The 19343-nt window shown below is 38.7% G+C and overlaps 1 protein-coding gene across 1 annotated transcript in view; it reads left to right on the top strand.

Annotated features, from left to right (window-relative positions):
• The window catches only part of HMCN1 (hemicentin 1), a 194130-nt gene that overhangs the window by 63804 nt on the left and 110983 nt on the right, over positions 1-19343 (top strand). Inside the window, exons 12-21 of the mRNA XM_032192128.1 lie at positions 7042-7183; positions 8290-8417; positions 9116-9229; positions 9983-10141; positions 10862-11056; positions 11985-12083; positions 13566-13693; positions 15956-16100; positions 17602-17714; positions 18784-18943. Coding sequence (XP_032048019.1) covers positions 7042-7183; positions 8290-8417; positions 9116-9229; positions 9983-10141; positions 10862-11056; positions 11985-12083; positions 13566-13693; positions 15956-16100; positions 17602-17714; positions 18784-18943 — 1383 coding nt within the window. The remainder of the gene's footprint in view (positions 1-7041; positions 7184-8289; positions 8418-9115; positions 9230-9982; positions 10142-10861; positions 11057-11984; positions 12084-13565; positions 13694-15955; positions 16101-17601; positions 17715-18783; positions 18944-19343) is intronic.

Consider the following 19343-nt stretch of genomic DNA (forward strand, 5'->3'; position numbering starts at 1 on the left):
TCTTTGCTGTAATCCTACTACTTTATTAGCTAATGGAAAACTTAAAATTATGGGGGGGAAAAAAGAAGAATTGCCTGCATTAAGGTGCTGTAAAAGAAAGATGTCAAAAATGGAATTGTAACACTTACTGAGGGGATGCAGCTTTTGATGTAGGAAGAGTAGATTGATCTGTCAAGGCAGAGTAAATAGATGCGTAATCAATTATGTAGGACCTGTTACAAAATGTAGTGGTGAGGTGTTTCTTCACTGCTCTGTCTGAATTACCATTTGGATATCTATGGTTGAGTTATAACTGTTAAATTTCTAGTAAGTTAAAGGGGGAGAGGGGGAAATCCATGAAAAAAACTCAGCCCATACATGTTTGGAAAACTGTTTTGAATTCCACAGGATTTTTCCATCAAGACAATCATTCAAGCATGTCAAAGTCAAGAGAAGTGCCCCCTCCCTCATTCCTCTCTTCCAGGGATTTAGATTCTGTCCCTAAGGTCTGCAGACCAGCTGGGAGATTTAACACGATGAGCAAATTACATCTGGCAGGTTTTTACAGTAGAGCTAGAGAAGTTTAGTGTTGCCACAGCAGAATATTTAGTTTCAAATCATTTGTATATGTAGAATGATTATATCAAATAGTTGAGAATTGCGTTTTGGCTGGTACTGGTATTGCTAACAGGTTTAAAACGTGCCTGAGATAACCTTCTTAGACAGTTTATACAGGATTAGTTGGCAGTCTGAGAAGCATTTTCTTCTTTCTGATGAAAGATGCTTGGAGTAGAATAAAGATAGTAGCAAATGTAGCAAACATTGAGCTGCAGCTGAACTCAGATTCCTGCAGCACTGTCTGTCTTGTGGTGTTTGGAAAATGTAAACTCCAGACAACCTTTTGAATGGCTGTATGCAGAAACTGAGTGGTGTCAGAATGGTTGTATGTGTATTGTTTTACTTTGCTTGAACCAAATGATTTTTACCAAATTTCTGGAGGTACTCTGATGTATGATTAACTGTGTCATGCACAGCCCATACTGTTTGTTAGGGTCCAGAATATTGAAAAGAATGGTTTATATTTGACAGCAAAAGAGTCAAGGATGGCTTCACGTATGAAGAAAAAGTTTAAAGGGGTTGTAATGTTTCCCTTCTGAAAGAAGGCAATTTGTGGTCTTATTAATAGAGATGGGTTCGTGCTTTATGTAGCTGCACGTAATTCTGCATGTCATATTAAATTCATATCAGATCCCTTTATTATTGTTGGCACAGATCCAATACAGACCTCTGAATTTTGGGTCATAAGAGAACAAACAATGCTTTCATCCTCATTTTCTTTCTGCAGTAGGAGTTAAGGCAGAGAACAAACGTTTGTAGCTCTAAAAATAATCCAGCGTCTGCTTTACAAGTGGGTTGTAGTAAACCCTTGTTTTGAATAGAATTGTTTTGAAATTTTTTCTTTTGATAGCTCTCCTGAAAGGGAATGTTAATCTGATTTTTAATTTTTTTTAATGTTCTTTCTAGACCAGCAGCTGTACAAATACAGCCTGATACTTGAATGGGAGTTGACTTTTTTTTCGAGGCTGCATGTTCTGTGTTAGCTGCTATGCTGAGCCACGACTTGTTCATCACCAGCACTGAGCCCTGCTGGCCAGACGTCCTGGTTAAAAGCTGTGCCCACCTGTGCCATGGCACTGTGCTGCTCACAGCAGGCTGAAAGGTCTTGGACCTTGTGGCCTTTGAGATACTGAGGAATACAGTCTCTTGGGCCTCCTAGGGTTGTATTGGTGTTGATTCACTGCTCTGACTTCTAAAGTGCACCCTCAGTTTTGGACGTTATTACAAGATGGATCCACAGAGTGAATGGCTCAACTCCTCTCAACAGGTTGGACTTGTAACCTGTTACCACCGTAGCACTTCCTGCTCTAAAAGGGAAGGAAGTAAAATGCAGTTAAACTTTCAGCACTTCTTTGATGCAAAAGACAATATTGTCTGAAAGAAAAAGAGATGAATCAGTAGGTATCCCTCTGCTAGGTGCTGATTGCCACTCACAGCAGGCTCAGAGGAGGTCAGTGAGCTGCCCTTCAGAAGCAAGCTTCCTGTGCAGGAGAAGCAAGTTAGCGGCAGGGTCAGGAACTGTCCGAGCATCCCCTCTCAAGTTCTCTGTAGGTCAGGAAAATCAGCTGGAGTCCCAAAGTTTGTTCATCTGCTCCCTGTGCTGTGGTTCATAAGAGGTTTTTGTCTGCATTCAGAGAAAAGGAGCTGATGGGGCAAAAAGGTTTGTGTTATAAGACCAGTCGCTGATAGCTTGTTTTTATGATTTGGCCTGAACTTATTATTCCAGGTGTTTCTTTTGTTAAAATTCCTTTGTGATATCCTCTATAGATCAGTGCAGAAGTGGGACAAACAAAGCTTTCTCATCCAGCTAAATATATCTTTTGGTTTTCCAAGTCTCTTCTGTATCATTTCTTACAAATTCAGCTAAATAAGTGATGATTAATCTCTTGTAATTTTTGTAATATTCAGGTTATGCATAGAAGGGAGAGTACTTACTACAATGAATTTGAGTTCAGACTTGATGAAGGATGAAAAATTCAGGCATTAAACAAAACAGGATGTGTTAAGTGTCATGCATCTTAATGAGCAAGCGCATGACATCAAATGAGAGAGATTATTTTCTAGTTGCTTTCTCATGGAAAGTCTATCTCTTCAGAAGAATTTTTAAGAGGAGATTTGAAGGAGCAGAAACAAATTTAGAAATCAGCATTTCTAGATTTATGCTGACCCACCCAAACCTGTGGCTCATTGCATTCCCTGCAAATCCCATGGGAACTAGCTTCTTGCAGGGTATTTGGCCTCTGTTACTGCAGTAGTTGTAAAAAGCACAGGCAAATGATTAGTTTAGCTGCTAAGTATAGTACCCACAGCTGTAAGAAAAGTGTTGCATTGGTACCTCTTTCAGGAGGGTTGCGTGCAGTCCTCGGTACAGATTGCTCACAGGAGCATGGACAAATTCAGTCTGGATGTGCTTGAAGTGCGCCATCTGCCCAGTGAAGACAGGGACACATCCCCTGAGAAGTATCCACTAATTCCCTATTTCTTGTTTTGAAAAATGCTATTTTCCAAGATGATGCTTGCTTATTTGCAGCTTGTTGGTGCTGCTCTGCTGGAGCAGGAGGCCTGCCTCCTTTGGGTTTATAAAGGTGCATACCAAGTTCATTTCAGCTCTACCAGCCTCTAGGGCTGAGCACAAACCCAGGACAGGGACATGAGAAGGACAGAATCCATTCTCTTTAATTCTCCATGCCTTTCTCCTGCAGGGAAGTCCACAGGAGACTGTGGACTGTAAAGGCCATGCTTGTGGTACGTGTGTTGTTAGATGTTTCCTTAGTTGGCCTCTCGTTCACAACTGGTGAATACTTAAAATCATGCACTTAATGTTTTCTAGTAGAGTATGCATTTGGTCAGTGAATGCCAAATCACAAGGAAGTGCAGAGAGGTTTTGAGAGACAACTTTGGCGAGAAGCCATGGTGACAGCACACATCCACATGCCTTTTGGGAAGCAGCCCCTCTGAGTAAGAGAGCAAATGGGTTGGGTTCTCCTCTCCCCATCACACCTCTTGGCACACCGCCGTGGTGTCATGGTACACGCTGCAAGGCTGGTTCTGAAGCAGAGTGGCTTGTTCCAGCCTGGGCGTGCTGCTGGAGCTGCTGACATTGCAGCTTGCGTGCCCTCCGGGCCAATCAACGGGGTCCCAAGTGGTGTTCCACCTCCTGCCCCACAGAAGTTAAATTTGTGCTTGGGAGCTTTGGGAATTATCTTATCTTTCTCTAGTGCATAGGCAGTTACGGACTGGGTGTTTTCCCACTGTGTTGCGCAGAGTGCCAGGGTGAGGGGTGATGCAGGATGATCTGCACATCTCTGTGGGCATGGGTGTGCAGGTGAGGGGACAGTGGGAAAGTGGCAGCTAAATGAGATGGCTGGCAAGTGAATGGGGTAGGATAATTATGTCCAAAGACAATATTTCTTTTTCATTAGGTTCACTTGGTTGACGCCAGAAGGACAGATGAATGTGTCTGGCTGGTTGGCTAATTTTGAAGGCTGCTTTATATTTATTTGCATTTAATGTTCTGATCTTTATTTCTGCTGTAACAAATTTGTTCTCAGCTTCCATTCAAACAGGAAGCTTTGTAAGTGAGCAAAAGTAGAAAAATACTGTATCAAATATTAATTCCGATGCATATTGCTGAAACATGATTCAAAATAAATAATAGAAATCAGATAAGCAGAGAGGATTCCTTTTGTGTGTGTAGTGAGAGGTGGTGTATGCATGTATTATTTCATGGCATAGGACATAACCTGAATTCTGTGCTTGAACTGACATCAAAGTGGAAATCTGCTTCCACTAGAGTTCTTCAGTATGTGCATAACCCTTGTCTTGTCTCGCTTGCTGACATACGTTAATAGCTATTACAATGAGATTCCACTCACCCCACCCCACCCCTGCCTTCCAGTGTGCACTCCTGATACTAACCTGTAGGTTTTTAGCAAGTTTGAGATCAAAGCCAAGCAATCCCATCTATGTGCTCCCACATGGAAAAGTTAAGGCATATCTATAAAACTCACAGTAACACAAGAATGTGTAGACACTGCTGTGGTTACACAGGAGTAGAGAAGAGAACTCATATTTCACAGCAGGACTACAGTTGCTGTGTTACTAAAAGCAGGTCTTTGTGCTAAAATTCTGCTCCTGCAGCATCTAGGTAATTGGAAGCCCAGGGAGCTCAGTCCAGTCCCTTTTTAATGTTTGCTAATGAGAATGAGTAGAAATGACAGAGAAGTGCCAGAGAAGAGCCCAGGGGAGGGGCTTTGTCTATTCTCGGCCAGAATACGTGTGCGTAAGGTTCTGAGGAAGTGACATTTGATGGAAATCAAATCCTTGTAAAAATAAATAAATAAAAATTCTGCAGCAAGTGTATGCAAACTTCTGAAGTGATTGCATTATTACATGGTTGGTTTTGATTAAAATATGTTTAAATAGTTAATCAGCCTTGTTAGGACATTACTTGTCAGGTTAACAGTTGGAATCCTTCAGCTTTTAAAAGATGCTCTTAGCAAAAATGGCAAGAAATAACCTTGAGGGTGCGGCACAAAAAATATTGATACAAGTAATAGTTAAGTCAAATATCCTCTACAGCGAGGCTTGGGGGAAACGCTTCTGTTGGAAAAAAGATGCAGAAAGTAATGACAATTATTGTCATTGACTGTTTGCTTTTTGCTAATAAATGGTGGTAAATATTTTTTTAATGTTGAATAAAAGAAAAATTTGGCATTTGTTGTCCTTTTATTCATGTTAAGTTAAATTTCTTCTAATGATTTAAATGGACCAAGGAAAGGTGCAATTGTGAGTGTTTCAGAGCCTGGAGTCTCCACACCAACCTTCATTATCTTCAGAAAAATCACATGTGATCTTTGTTTAAAAGGCTATATGTATATATATTATTTTTATCTCTACAGACTTGAATGGGATGAGTGTGGTAAGGAGCTTGTGCTTCTCCTGCCCATGGATCTTGTCCTTTCTGGTACAAACAGTAAAGCAAAATTAATCAAATTGTCCTGCCATACAAGAAAGCCAATTCTGTGCCCCTAGCTGGCTTTTGAGCAAGAAAACCAGGTGGTTAATTAGTGCTGACTGTGGCCTTGGGTGGCCTAGGTGGTAGCTTGAGTATTACAGCTGTGTCTGTTGATTTCTTTTCATTAATTTAATAGCTTGCATATTAAATATTACTTGCACCTTCTTTTGCTCGCCTGGTGCTATTGCAGTGTGACAATAACTGTGGGGAACAGTGTCACAGCACAGTGTGTAACTATCTGAAACAAAGAGCTTCCTAATATCAACAGGAGCCTTAAGACCAAAGCATGCAGAATATCTCCCAGTGTTTCTTGGCAGGATTTAAAACAAAACAAAAATAGCTGAGAAAGCTGTGCATGTCCTCAATCACTTGAGGACAATCCTGTAGCTTGCATTCATTTCTTGCCTTTCCCTACCCCCTCGTGTCTGGATTTGATCCCGGTATTACTGACGCTGCGGCTTTGCCTTCCTCTGGTGCCTTTCATCCAGGGTTCTGGAGGATTCAGACCCTCACGAGATGCTAGAGAGGCTTTTCAGGACCCTGCAGAATCCCCTCTAGAAATGAAAATGAAACTGGGGGACCTTAACACCATGAATTTGAGAAAGAAAAGGATGAGGCAGTATGTAGATGCATTTGTGTTTAGTTTTGCAAATCTGTGTGCAAATTAGTTGCTGTTTATTACTTATTTTTTTCCTTGCCTTTGGCAGTGTGGCTGTGTGGTTTTGCATGCATTTTTACAAGGATTGAAGGATCCTTGACACACTGACACGTTCCTTCAGTAACTGAAAGCGGAGGCCACGGATCCGGGCACTGGCTCTGCTCCCCCACAGCACCTGCTGCAAGACCGTGGCCAAAAGCCTTCCTCAGCACAGCTCCTGCCCTCTCTCAACAGAGGGGCTTTATGTGTGGGGTGGGGGCCTGCAGATAGGTTTTCATGAAATACTAACAGATGTGAATTAATCATGAAATCCAAAGCATGTTGCAATTGTTTGAAATGAAAGTATACTACAAAGGTTAAATAACAGTATGTTCAGGGCTTGTATGCTGATGTTACCACTAATATATTTTAAAACTATATATATATATTTGATAAATTTTAAAGATATTTTTGTGTTCCTTGGCAAACTTGCTTTCAGATGCAGTAAGATGCCCTGCGGGACAAATCAGCCTATAGCAACTGGGATTGAGGTCTTCTGCTGTTCTTGTCTGTGCCCTGTACAGTAATTGACCTTATGAGTTAGTTCATGTGTGTCTAACAGTCATTATTTGTGCTAAGTGGAGGCAATTGTAGGGAAACAATCATGTGACCTTTATCAGGACCGTTTTCTCACTATGGAACTGTTTGGAAGCAGAATTAAAATGATTATTATAATGTGTAAGTGCTTACAAAATCGATCTTAATTGCTGCTTTTCTTTTCTTCTAATAGAACCACCTAGGGTCGTCATTTCGCCTAAGAATCAGACTTTTACAGAAGGCTCTGAAGTGTTCATCAGATGTTCTGCAACAGGTTATCCAAAGCCAACAGTAGTATGGACACACAATGAAATGTTTATTATTGGTTCATACAGGTAGGAGTTAAGTTCTCTTTCTCTCTCTCTCTCTCTCTCTCTCTCTCTCTCCCCCTTTCTCTTTCTCTTTCTCTCTCCCTCTCCCCCTTTTTCATGTATGAGAAAGAGATTGTGAAGGTTGCTGAAATATTCTGACTTTCTGCCACAGGAGCCTGCAAGTTTAGGAAATAGTACCACAACTTTCATCTTTATAACTCTTTAATTTCTATTACCTCATCTCTGAACTAGAAATACTGTGATTAGCACCTCCATGTCCTTCTTGTACTGAGGGGCCCAAAACTGAATGCAGTACTCGAGGTGCGGCCTCACCAGAGCCGAGTACAGAGGGACAATCACTTTCCTGGTCCTGCTGGCTGCACTATTCCTGATCCAAGCCAGGATGCTGTTAGCCTTCTTGACCACCTGAGCACACCACCCGCTCATATTCAGCCAGCTATCAACCAATATTCCCAGGTCCCTTTCTGACGGGCAGCTTTCCAGCCACTCTTCCCTCAGCCTGTAGCGCTGCATGGGGTTGTTGTGCCCCAGATGCTGGACTTGTCACTTGGCCTTGTTGAATCTCATAGAGTTGGCCTCAGCCCATTGGTCCAGCCTGTCCAGACCCCTCTGCAGATCTACCATTGAGCAGATCAACACTCATGCCTAACTTGGTGTCATCTGCAAACTTACTGAGAGTGCCTTCGATCCCCTCATCCATATCATCAATAAAGGTATAAAAGAGAACTGGCCACAGTACTGAGCCCTGGGGGATTCCACTAGTGACTGGCCTCCAACTGGACTTAACTCCGTTAACTCTTTGGGCCTGGGGACACGGCCAGATTTTAACCCAACCAAGCGTATACCTGTCCAAGCCTTGAGCAGCCAGTTTCTCCAGGAGAATGCTTTGGGAATGTTTTTTTTACAAGATTTAACTCAATTGTCTTCATAATGTACATTGATTTCCTCTAGTAGAAGTAATAATACCAAGTTGTTTATGTTGTTTATCATGAGGAAAAGCAGTACCTGTTTGTAAACCATCTAGTCATGCTGCTGTTGTTGCATGGAGTGTAGATGTAACACTTTCTTTTTTAATTAGCTTTTTTGGTTGGTCCCCTATGTATTTCCAGGTACAGGCTGACCCCAGAAGGGACCTTGATCATAAAAAAGGCAATTCCAAAAGATGAGGGAGTTTATGGTTGCTTGGCAAGTAACTCAGCTGGGACAGAGAAACAGACATCCACCCTTACATACATTGGTAAGTAATAGAAGTAATGTAGTGAAACTAAAAAAGCAAACTAATACAACATCAGGGTGGTACAGTTATTTTGCAGTACTATGCAGCTCATATTTGTAGAAATTTCCCAAAGCTCTGGAGAGATTTGCCCCTTTTGTTTTCTGTTAAAATCTGAACAGTATTGTTAGGATTCATTAGTGGCTTTCTGTTTCTTATGCTGTTAAAATAAATAAATAAATAAATACTAATGTAGGGTAGGCATGCAAAACTGAGTAGGTCTTTGGAGATGGAATCATGTTTCTGTATATTCCTGTAGTGTGCTTAGCCATCTGGAGTCCTAGTCCAAATCATGTCCTCTAAATACTACCCCATATTTTAATTGAGTACTAAAATTCTTAGTGACCAAACTTAGGCTGAAGAGGGAGATAAAGGCTTTGAAGCTTTTTACTTTCTAAATGGTCAAACTCTTCCAATTCTTTCCTTTTATTCCTGCATATTCTATATAAGGTCCAGGTGTTCTGACATTCCAAACTCTACTTTTTTTTTTTCCTGTTACCTAGTATTTATCTGTCACCTCACATGATTTTAAAGCCTGTTTGACTTTTAGTGCAAATATTTTTTGTATACCAAGAGAAAGTTAAGTCTTTCATTGTTTATGTCTTAATAATGGTGAATGCTTTAGATGAGGAACTCATTTTCTCTCTGTTGTTTCTTTATAGAGGGCCCAACATTGACTGTAGTTCAGAGTGAAATTCTGGTTGCTCTTGGAGACACAACTATTATGGAGTGTAAAACAACCGGAATCCCACATCCCCAGGTTAAATGGTTTAAAGGTGCACTTCTTTGATTTATTTACTTTAGCAGCAATATTTAGAACAATGATCTTGAAGGGACTTCATTTTTCTCAAAAGCGTATGTAGTATTCAACCAGTGACTGACCTGTGAAATTCTCTAAATCTAGAAGATATGGCACTTAACCTCTCTCTCCTGTTTAAATACAGTGAATGAACTTACCCTAGCATAAATAAAAAGAAAAAGCCGTGCCTCATTTGTGCTTAACTAAGCTTCATGCTTTATGCTTTATGCTTCATGCTTAGCTATATGCTACAAAAGTCACAAAACATCTTCCAATGTGTGGGCCAATTCTGAGTGTTACACAGCAGTATTATGGCTCCTGCTGAGCTTGAGATGTAGCAGAGCTGTTCTCTAGGTTTTACAGAGTTTCCAACTTGGCATGGAATTGGCAGACAAGTGGCTGCCATAAATAGTCTCTAATTAAGTGGCTGCCACAAATAGTCTCTGGTACAGCCTGGCATACTATCCTAATGGTGATCTCTGTCCAAAGCTACTTCAGTTTATATTTCCCTTGTAAAACAGATACAAATAAAATGAGATTGTGTCTAACGCAGGAATGAATTTTCCCACTGAGTTGAATGAAAATCAGAGTATTCATCTACTGAATGAATACAGTCGAGTTGTGAACTAATCCCAAATTTGGACACAGTTCAGTAGGAGTAATTTTGGTAAATACCCTGTTAGATTTCATTTTTTTTTTTTTTTTTTTTTTTTTTTCTGTCTGAACTTAGGTGACTTAGAGTTAAGACCATCAGCATTTCTCATTATTGATTCTCATCGGGGTCTTTTGAAGATCCAGGAAACACAAGATCTGGATGCAGGTGATTATACCTGTGTGGCTACGAATGATGCAGGGACAGCTTCTGCAAAGATAACACTGGATGTTGGCTGTAAGTAGCTTGCTGTAGTGCCTTATTTATTTGAGCTTTTCTCTTAAATATGTGTGTACAAGTCCTTGAATAATTGCGTGTACTGGGAACTCCTTTTTGGTGGTGTTCACTGAGCTAAATAGCCTTGTCCTATTTGGATTCTCGACTTACCCTCACTCTTCTTTTGCAAAGCTTAAAAGTTTTGAGGAGGAAGACAGAGCCAGAGAAGGAGGAAACTGTTCAAACTTCAACCTAACATAGGTTGTAGTATTCTTGTGTAGAGAATACAATATAACAACTTGAGTTACTATGTAAGTTTATTGTAACTTAGTTCTTCCTGTCCTCTTTTCAAAAGTCTTTCTAACTGCTTGTGGCCTGATGTGTCATGCCCCCATTAAATGGATGTTCCTGTCAGTCATGTATACTTTCTGAAACAAGGGGCAAAACTGTTTGAAGGAGAGGAGGAACTCGGTGTTAACTCTTGAGCATTCACATTCATATGAAAGGGATGGCTGTATTTTCATTATTTTGAAACGTTTAGTCCATTTCTGACCTCCTCAATATCACTAAGTATTGTGACAAGGCTGCTTTTGTGTTCTGTTACTGAAGTTGGGAGTCTGTTGCTAGGATCTGTTGTACATAAATGGTAGATAAATGTGGGTCGTCAGTAGTGCAAGCAGAACTTTACTGTCATGTTACAACCTCGATTCACTTTCCGTACTCTTCTGTCTTCTTTCCCAGCTCCCCCAGTTTTTACGCAAGAACCCAGTGATGAATCTGCTAATATTGGCTCAAATATCACACTGCCATGCTATGTTCAGGGTTACCCAGAACCAAAGGTTAAATGGAGGCGGCTGAATGGTGCTTCCCTTTTCTCGAGACCATTTGCTGTTAGTTCCATCAGTCAATTCAGAACAGGAGCTCTGTCAATTAATAGTAAGTAGACTAAACTTTATGAAGAAAAGGTGCCGAAGAGAAATATGATATATACAATGCATTTAAGTTGTTACGCTACTATATAAATTTGTTACCTCTATAAAAATACTGTATTTTGTCAGAGATTGTGTTTCTGATACTCATTTCATTGCTGTTGAGATGTATCATTTTCCCATGAGTTTGTGAATTCTGTTTGAGTGGTCATTGCCTTTGCTCTTCTTCATAGAAACAATTGCACTTTTATTTAAATAAATGTGGGTCATTGTCTGTGTTGATACTGAGGAGCCACAGATGATGATATAATAATAATAATAATAATTTATTTTAAGAAGCGTTTTTAAACTTCCTGTTTTAGGCAAGTCCTAATTTGTGTAATAATTAAGAATTCTGCGAGTGTCTTTGCAATTTCAGTTATCTGGAGCACTGCAGTTACCCATAGACTAAATGATGTTATCCTATTTTCTTAATCATCTTTTATTCCTCTCTAGACATAATCAGGGTGGTTAAAGTAATTCCCATATTCTGTTTGTACAGTACAGTAATTCATGTGTTATGTGGGTATCTAGTCAAATACAGACACCCAATGCTGTATGTAGTAAGCAGTATACCACAGAAAATGCACTGTATATGTATGTGTGGATATGTAAATAACTACTATATATTATTTATACGCAGTAGTGTATACAGTATTAAAGTATATGCAACATATAAGTGATGAAAAGTATCATATTTGTGCGATGCATTTTCACTGAAGCACTTATATAGTCATTGTTTCCCTGCTTCGTGACAGAAGGAATGATCTAGCAAAAAGAGAATATTTAAAATGAAAGGTAAAAGGATAAGGTATTAGTGTATTGCAAACTTCTCAGTATCGTTTCAACTGCTGCAATCTCATCTTTTGTTTTTGTTTGTTTGTTTTCCCCTCTAGATTTGTGGGTCAGTGATGAAGGAACTTATATCTGTGAGGCTGAAAACCAGTTTGGAAGGATTCAGTCACAGCCAGCCACAATCACAGTAACTGGACTGGGTAAGACTGGTTGGTGTTAGTGACATCCCTGAAAGGAAAGAGTGGCAGCATTTCCATACCAGGAATATACTGGAGTAGATGGCAGTCAGTGGTGTTTTTACGATATGTAGGATGTCTATTGGTCATGTACATAAACAGGGGTATACATGTAACTATATATTTGCATCTGTAGCTGCATTTACGTGTGTAGTCGGCCACAACAACTGAATCAGAAAACATTTGCATGGAAGATTATAATTAATTCAGTGAATTTTGCACATTAGAACATTGTTTTTTTACTGGCTACAATAATTTGAATGAATTCCAACTACATATTATAGCATAGACCTTAAAAATTATTTATCTTGTGTCCTGTTTCTTATTGCTAAATAAATTGATTAAGGAATGAAAAATCACTATAATGCTGAATGCTAATGATTGGTTCTCTGACATTTAATTCATATTTAAAAAAAAGGAAACAAAAAAAAAAAGCAGCAATGAATTTGCTTAGGCCAATGCATTGATATAACTGGAAAGGAATCTTAGTGATCCAAGAAGACAATAAATGTCCAGCTTTGACAAGAGTTGTGCTACTAAGGAGTTGTTTATTATCTCTGTTGGGCAATTGGCAATAAAAGGAAAAATAATGCGATGGAATGTACACATTTGTGGGAGGATTAGAATGGATCTGTCTGCCATCAAAGAAAACATTTGTTAACCTAAAACATGTGGTAGAAATCTGTAATACTAATAATCTTTGATAGATGAGATGTTTTTACCTATTTAAAATTGTTAATTAATTCCCATTATTTAAAAGTAATTTATGAAGCACATGCACAGGATTTTGTTCTGTTGCATTACACAGAATTTTCTGCTGTGCTATTGACCTCAGTTCTAAGCCTTTAAAATTTTATGCCCAGAGGAAAATACTGCTTATTTATTGTGCTCACCAAAACTGCTACTTTTGTTCTTCAGTATTTTGCCCAGGTAAGGAAAAATGGTAAATGAACTTGGTATCCACAGGAACATGATCTTCCAGGAAAATGCTGGACTGGATCCAGTTTCAACTGGCAGCTCTTTGCTGCCATTCCTTAATCTTAGGATCACTGTATGTGTATTCCTTCAGCTTCCTTTTCTCTCCTATGCTATTCTAATTTATTTTTTTTCCCTGCCTTCATCATTGACATTTCAGATACCAGAACCTTATCTGGTATGCTTTGTCCTAAGATTAAGTATGTTGGTACTTACTATGCTGTTTGTTGACCGCTACATTTTTTTTCTTTCTAACTTTTTTTCCCCTTTCTGTCTAAATCATATGGTTTTCATTGCAGAAAAATTTCCTGCTCTGTATCTGTATAGTGTCTTGCACGAGGAGACCTTTTTCTGATGCTGCTGCATCACTAGTAGCATTACTGACAGGACATGAATATATATTAAAAAAAAAAAAAAAAAATCCTATTATTTCTTCTAATTTATTTTTTATTTTTTATTTTTTTTCCCAAGTTACACCTCTGATTGGAATAAGTCCAGACACAGCCAATGTAATTGAGGGGCAGCAGCTCACTTTGCCATGCGTACTGCTTGCTGGAAACCCCATTCCAGACCGGAGATGGATTAGGAACAGTATGGTGGTAAGACTGTGTTTTGTTTCTTGTAAGATCTGTTGGCATAGAAAATCAACAATTGGTATTTTAAGCCATGGTGACAACTGGGTTTAATTTCAAAAAATTGATGTTCAAATATAGTGACAGGTTTTATGCTTAATATAAAGATGCTTCATGAGATTTGTCTGGCTCACTGGAAACAAGGACGTGGTGTCAATGAGTTGAGTTACAGCTGACCACCACCATGCAGCAGAAGCTGCTGCTTTCCCAGGAGAAGCCAGGTGGCTGTATCTGTAAGGCAGTAGCTGCTTCTGAGTTTCCACACGTGCTGTCATTCAGGGTGCAGCCATTCCCCTTGAGAAATGACAATTTATTAGTGTTTGAAATACAAAAGTGGAAGTGTGGCATGCTGACCATTATGCCTCACTGTGATCTCTGCCCACTGTAGGAAATTGCTAATTCTGAAGCATGGATGAGGGAATGGAAGATGGTAGTGGGGGATAGGAATTCCTATAAATGAACTTGGAACCAAAGTATTTGTGAATTGTCCTTTTATCTTCTATTTTACTTACTGTCAAAGCTGTTGCATGCATTCTTGTTAGCTCCTGCCTGGTAGCTTTTGACTCTGAAAATAGGAATGCTAGTAGAAAATACCCACCAGAATAACAAAAGTGTTGGAATTTAAACCCTGCTGACTGAAAAGTATTTCTTTTTCCCTAATTTCTTAAAATAAAGATACTAGAAAATCTTTGTAGATTTAATTTTTTGACATGAGGTAAACATCCCTGTACCGTGCAGTCCTTTCTTAGTGATGCAGTGCTCAGAGCATGAAACCTTGTATTTTTTCTCTCTCCTTTCAGAGCACACCGTTGTCAGTTTATAACTCTTGCAGACAGGAAGGTTGCACACACTCTGCTCCTGGGCTGGTTGTCTGAGTGAAGTTTAATTTCTTTAGTAGCAGCTGAATTGCTGAATTTGAGATTCCCAATTTTTAATTTTGCTTGCAAATTGCGCCCTTTCTTCATGGCTGTAATTAAAAGAAAAAGGTAGCAAAAATGTCTTCATGTGGGTTTTCACATTTTCCATTAGATATGCTTTCTGTGATGTTTTTTCCTCAAGCAGCCTGCTGTGCAATGCTGCCTTCATAATTGTGGCTTCAGGGAGACCTTGCTCAATTTTTATTGCCACCAAGCAGAACCCTGACACTACTAGACCCTTTACTTGTAAGAGTTTTCTGCTGAATTTTTGTCATTGTGAATCACCAGCCTTTTCTTTAGACTGTGAAGGTGCAAATAACACAGGCTGTAACTTCTGTGAGAAATACTGGCAGGATCCTCCTTGTTGAGTTGCTAATTCTTCTGTACAGTAGTACTAGTTTCCTGTAATTGTAAGCACGTGACAAAAACTCCACTCCAAGGAAAGCGTTGGAGCAAGTTGCATTCAGAAAAGAATGTAGTTTTCTCTGACCAGAGCAGGACTGGAATAATTTCTCATTCTGACAGCCTCTGTGTAAGGCAAGTCTGTGTTGCTGAGCATATTCTAGGCAGAGCTCTTCCAGTTGATTGGTAAAAATCTCTGAATTTTTTAATGTTGCTAGAGAGCAGGTAATTTTTAATAATTACTGTCTTTTGGTGAAATGTCTTCGTTATCTTTCACAATAGATACTTTTTAAATGTTGCTGCTGCCAACTAAAGTCTATACAACATGCTCAGAGGGTGAAGGTATGCTTAGAGCTGATCCCTTTTACATGATGATTATGCCAAGAGTATTTAGAAGGTTCTGATAACTGTAAAAACAAACAAACAAACAAAAAAACAAAACAGAAAACAAAAACAAACAAACAAACAAAAACAAACAAACAACAAAAAAGTCATCTATTTGTAGAAGAAGTCAAGAAGTCATTGCACTCATCAGAGGTGATCTATAATGACACTGGATTACTGGTATAACTACAAAGTGCAGTAAAATAGTTCAACTAAGTTTGTTCTTGCTTTAATACATGACTAGAAGCACCAGTGGCAGTTGCATATGTGCTGTGACAGAGCAGAGTTGCTGCTGTAGGTGTTAATCTCACTCCAGCATTACATACAAGGTGCTACTAAAATTCTAATTTAAAATTAACTTTTTATGAAAGATTGAAAGTAGGAAAAGCTCTAGTAAAATTCTTCAGGAACATATTTTATTTTTTTTAAATGTGAAAGAGTAAAATTACAGCTGCGCTGCATCCCAAAGTAAATATTATCAAGCAAGTATTTTCTTTAGCAACACGTTACATCATTCTTTTGGCAGCTGGTTCCCAATCCCTACATTAATGTTCGCAGTGATGGAAGCCTGCACCTTGAAAGAGTTCGGCTGCAGGATGGAGGTGATTATACCTGCATGGCCAGTAATGTTGCTGGGACAAACAACAAAACTACTACTGTTAATGTGTATGGTAAGGAACACTGTCTTGCTTTGTGCTGGCTGGAAGATAAAAGTGTGTATCTTACTAACAGGAGCTCTCATTAGTGCTTTCTCATTATAGCTATACTAATTTCTCAGTTTTCCTCTTCAGTAATGTTGCTTTGTAAAGTAGCACGGTCCACTGCACAGGAGAGAATGGAGCAATTGAGACTTGTTTTGAAATTAAACAAAAATAATGCCATTTTATGGTTGTAAAAAATCTTCATTTTGAAACATCTAGAAAGGTCAAGCTGTGCAAACTTATCTTTAGCTTTATTAACAAAACAGATGCAAGTTTACTGAAAACCATGAAAAGCAATGTGTGTTTCATAACTAATAAAAGCATGCACAACTCATGGGAGAATTGCAATTAAAATAAATTAGAACTTTTGCAAAACTTTTTTTTTTTTTTTTTTCGTAGCCCTATTGGAAATTATATTGCCAGCAAGACAAGTGTTAGGATTGTGGTAACCCATCTGTATTTCTGCTGTAAATTCTTGCATTAACTCTGTGTGGGGTCCCATCTACTTTATGGTTTACAGACTGAAAGTTTCTCATGTGTTAAATTAATCATGGAAGATTTATTCTAAGCTTCACTGAAGGTGCTGGAACACTGTTCTATGTTAACAGTAGCTGTTGCTTGTTAATTCAGACAAATATTCAGTGTCTGATAAGGTCTTCTGTGTGCACAGTAGATTTTGGAATTTTTTAGAACCTGAGGACAGAAGGGAATATATTTTGGTCTTTGAAAGATCTAGTTCTTGGTATTACAACCTTAAGTCTGACCATGTCTTAAATCTGTTCTTTCTATTGTTAACTGAAGATCAGCTCTGTTAGGGAGGGGTATTGAGGTTCTCTTATTAGTACCTCTTATTAGTGATTTAATAAAGTAATCTGGTGGTTTTATTCAAGTTTCTCTCTGTCTGCCCAGTCCACGCAGAAACCATCAGTGCAGTTATTACAACTTTGTAGCATTTATAACAAAGATTAAATGAACTTGTAATGTGATTGTTTCTTCACTTTCAAATCTGCTCTTCTCAAAGTGTTGTCCAGCAATAGAAACTGATTCAGCAACAAAAATGCTGAGCCTCTTCTCATGAAATGTGCTATATAGGATAGATCCTGTACAGTACTGTTTCAGGCATCTAGCCTAAAATGTCATCAGTGAATGGTGTGATAAAGACTGCCTTAAATGACTGCAATCAGCTAAAATACCTACATTTACTTTAAAGCTGTGTGTATCTGATCTACTAATCAACCTGTGACTGACATGCTTTGATATGAACAGGTCCATGTTCTGTCATAAAAGACTGGAGAGTGGGGGAGGAAGAGGTGACAGGTCAACGTTAGTTAGAGGGTTCAGAGAACAGGCTGAAAATTCCCAACCCTTGCTGTCTGTAGGAATTAGTAGTTGAGTATAGGGACTTTATTGCAAGAGCTGTGCTGTGCTTTGAAATATTTTGCATGTGTTTAATACTTCCATTTATTTTTAGTTCTGCCTGTTATTCAGCATGGACAGCAGATATTCAGCACCATTGAAGGAATCCCAGTGACATTGCCATGCAAAGCAAGTGGAGTTCCTAAGCCATCTATTGTCTGGTCCAAGGTAACATCTCATATTTGAGCTTTTTGTGGTGGAAAATAAGTTGAAGACATCTTTTACTTGTCATAAAACTGTAGGCAAGAGATGCAACCAAAAAACTGCGTTGTGAGGGATCTGGAAATCTCTATTTGTAACTGCTTTTGTTTCTTAGAGTAGTACTTCCTGGCCATGGTCCAGACATAAATCAAGGTTCTGTTCTTTGGAAAGATTTCTTTGGGTTTATCCCTATATCTTTGTACTTTCTAATACTTCAGAAATTGTTGATATTCCTGTTATGAGGTGATAATTTCAGATTAGGCAACCTGCCACAGATTGAAAATTCATTTTTGTTTAAGAGGTTTGCTCTAAGATGATTTTTAGTCTTGGAAGTTCAATATGGAAAAGGAGTGTCTGCTGGGAAACTTTTTATGCTATGTATACAAGATCTGTTCTGACATTGGAAACCTATATCAAAATTAGTTCAGTTGAAATGCTGACTTTTTTTTTTTTTAAGAATTAGGTCCTGCTTTATGTGTGTGTGTGTGTGTGTGTGTGTATATATATATTATATATATATATATTTGAATATATAGCAAAATAACAAGTTTTCTAGATATGAATCCTTGTGTTTCTGCTGTTGTTACTGCTCAGACAGTGACCCTAAAACAATGCAAAAAGTTAGTGAGTTTCAATGAAGAATGACAGAATTTTGGGGCTAAACTTCTTAGTTAATTCAAAATATTTTGCCCATCTCAGCCATAAACAATAGAAGTCATAAACAAAAGAAGTGGTACTGTAATGTATATTACATATTGGTTAGTTTAGTCAGACTGCCTGCAAGTTGTTTTGTCTACAGAACTGTGAAAAATTGGACCCAGCATTATATTGAAAATACAGCAGTCTTCATACAAATGGGTTGCAGCAATGAATTCAGCTGCTACAGGCACTAACAAATTTTATATTCCTGTAATAGTTTTTATGTTTTCATTAGATTTTCTTTCTGTAAGGCTTAGCTTTTATTGAATTAAATATTTATAACTTGCTGTATTTTTTAACATCCAGGCACTATGGACTTTTTTTTTTCTTTCTACAGAAAGGAGAAGTAATTCTTCCCAACAATGGGAAGTTTTCTGCAGGTTCTGATGGAAGTCTGTATGTAGTTTCACCAGGGGGTGAAGAGACTGGGGAATATGTGTGCACTGCAACAAATGCTGCTGGTTATGCTACGCGGAAAGTCCAGCTGACTGTCTATGGTATATATGAGCTAAAATCTAGTGTCATTTTTCAATCCGCTCATTGAGTTCTAGTTTAGACTGCAATCCCCCTCCAGGTAGATAGTGAAGTATGATACCCGCAGTGCAAACAGGATTTAAACTAATCTCCAATTAGTGCTTTTGGCTCTGTCCTAGATTACTGGATCTACATACTAGGCAATTTTACAAATGGCAGATATTGAAAGGCCAATTCTTCAGCCTCTGTGATTCCCTTAAAACCTCCCGATGCCTGTTACCTTGAGTTCATGGACCTAAGAACTTGGGCTTATTTGATTTCATCCTTTATAGAAGTGGATAGGAAGTACCTCTATAGAAATATAAGTACCTGCTGATAAAAGAATGAAGATCCATTAATCTCATTGTTCCCAAGGCTTCATAC

This window comes from Aythya fuligula, chromosome 8 (assembly GCF_009819795.1).
Source record: "Aythya fuligula isolate bAytFul2 chromosome 8, bAytFul2.pri, whole genome shotgun sequence".
NCBI lineage: Eukaryota > Metazoa > Chordata > Aves > Anseriformes > Anatidae > Aythya > Aythya fuligula.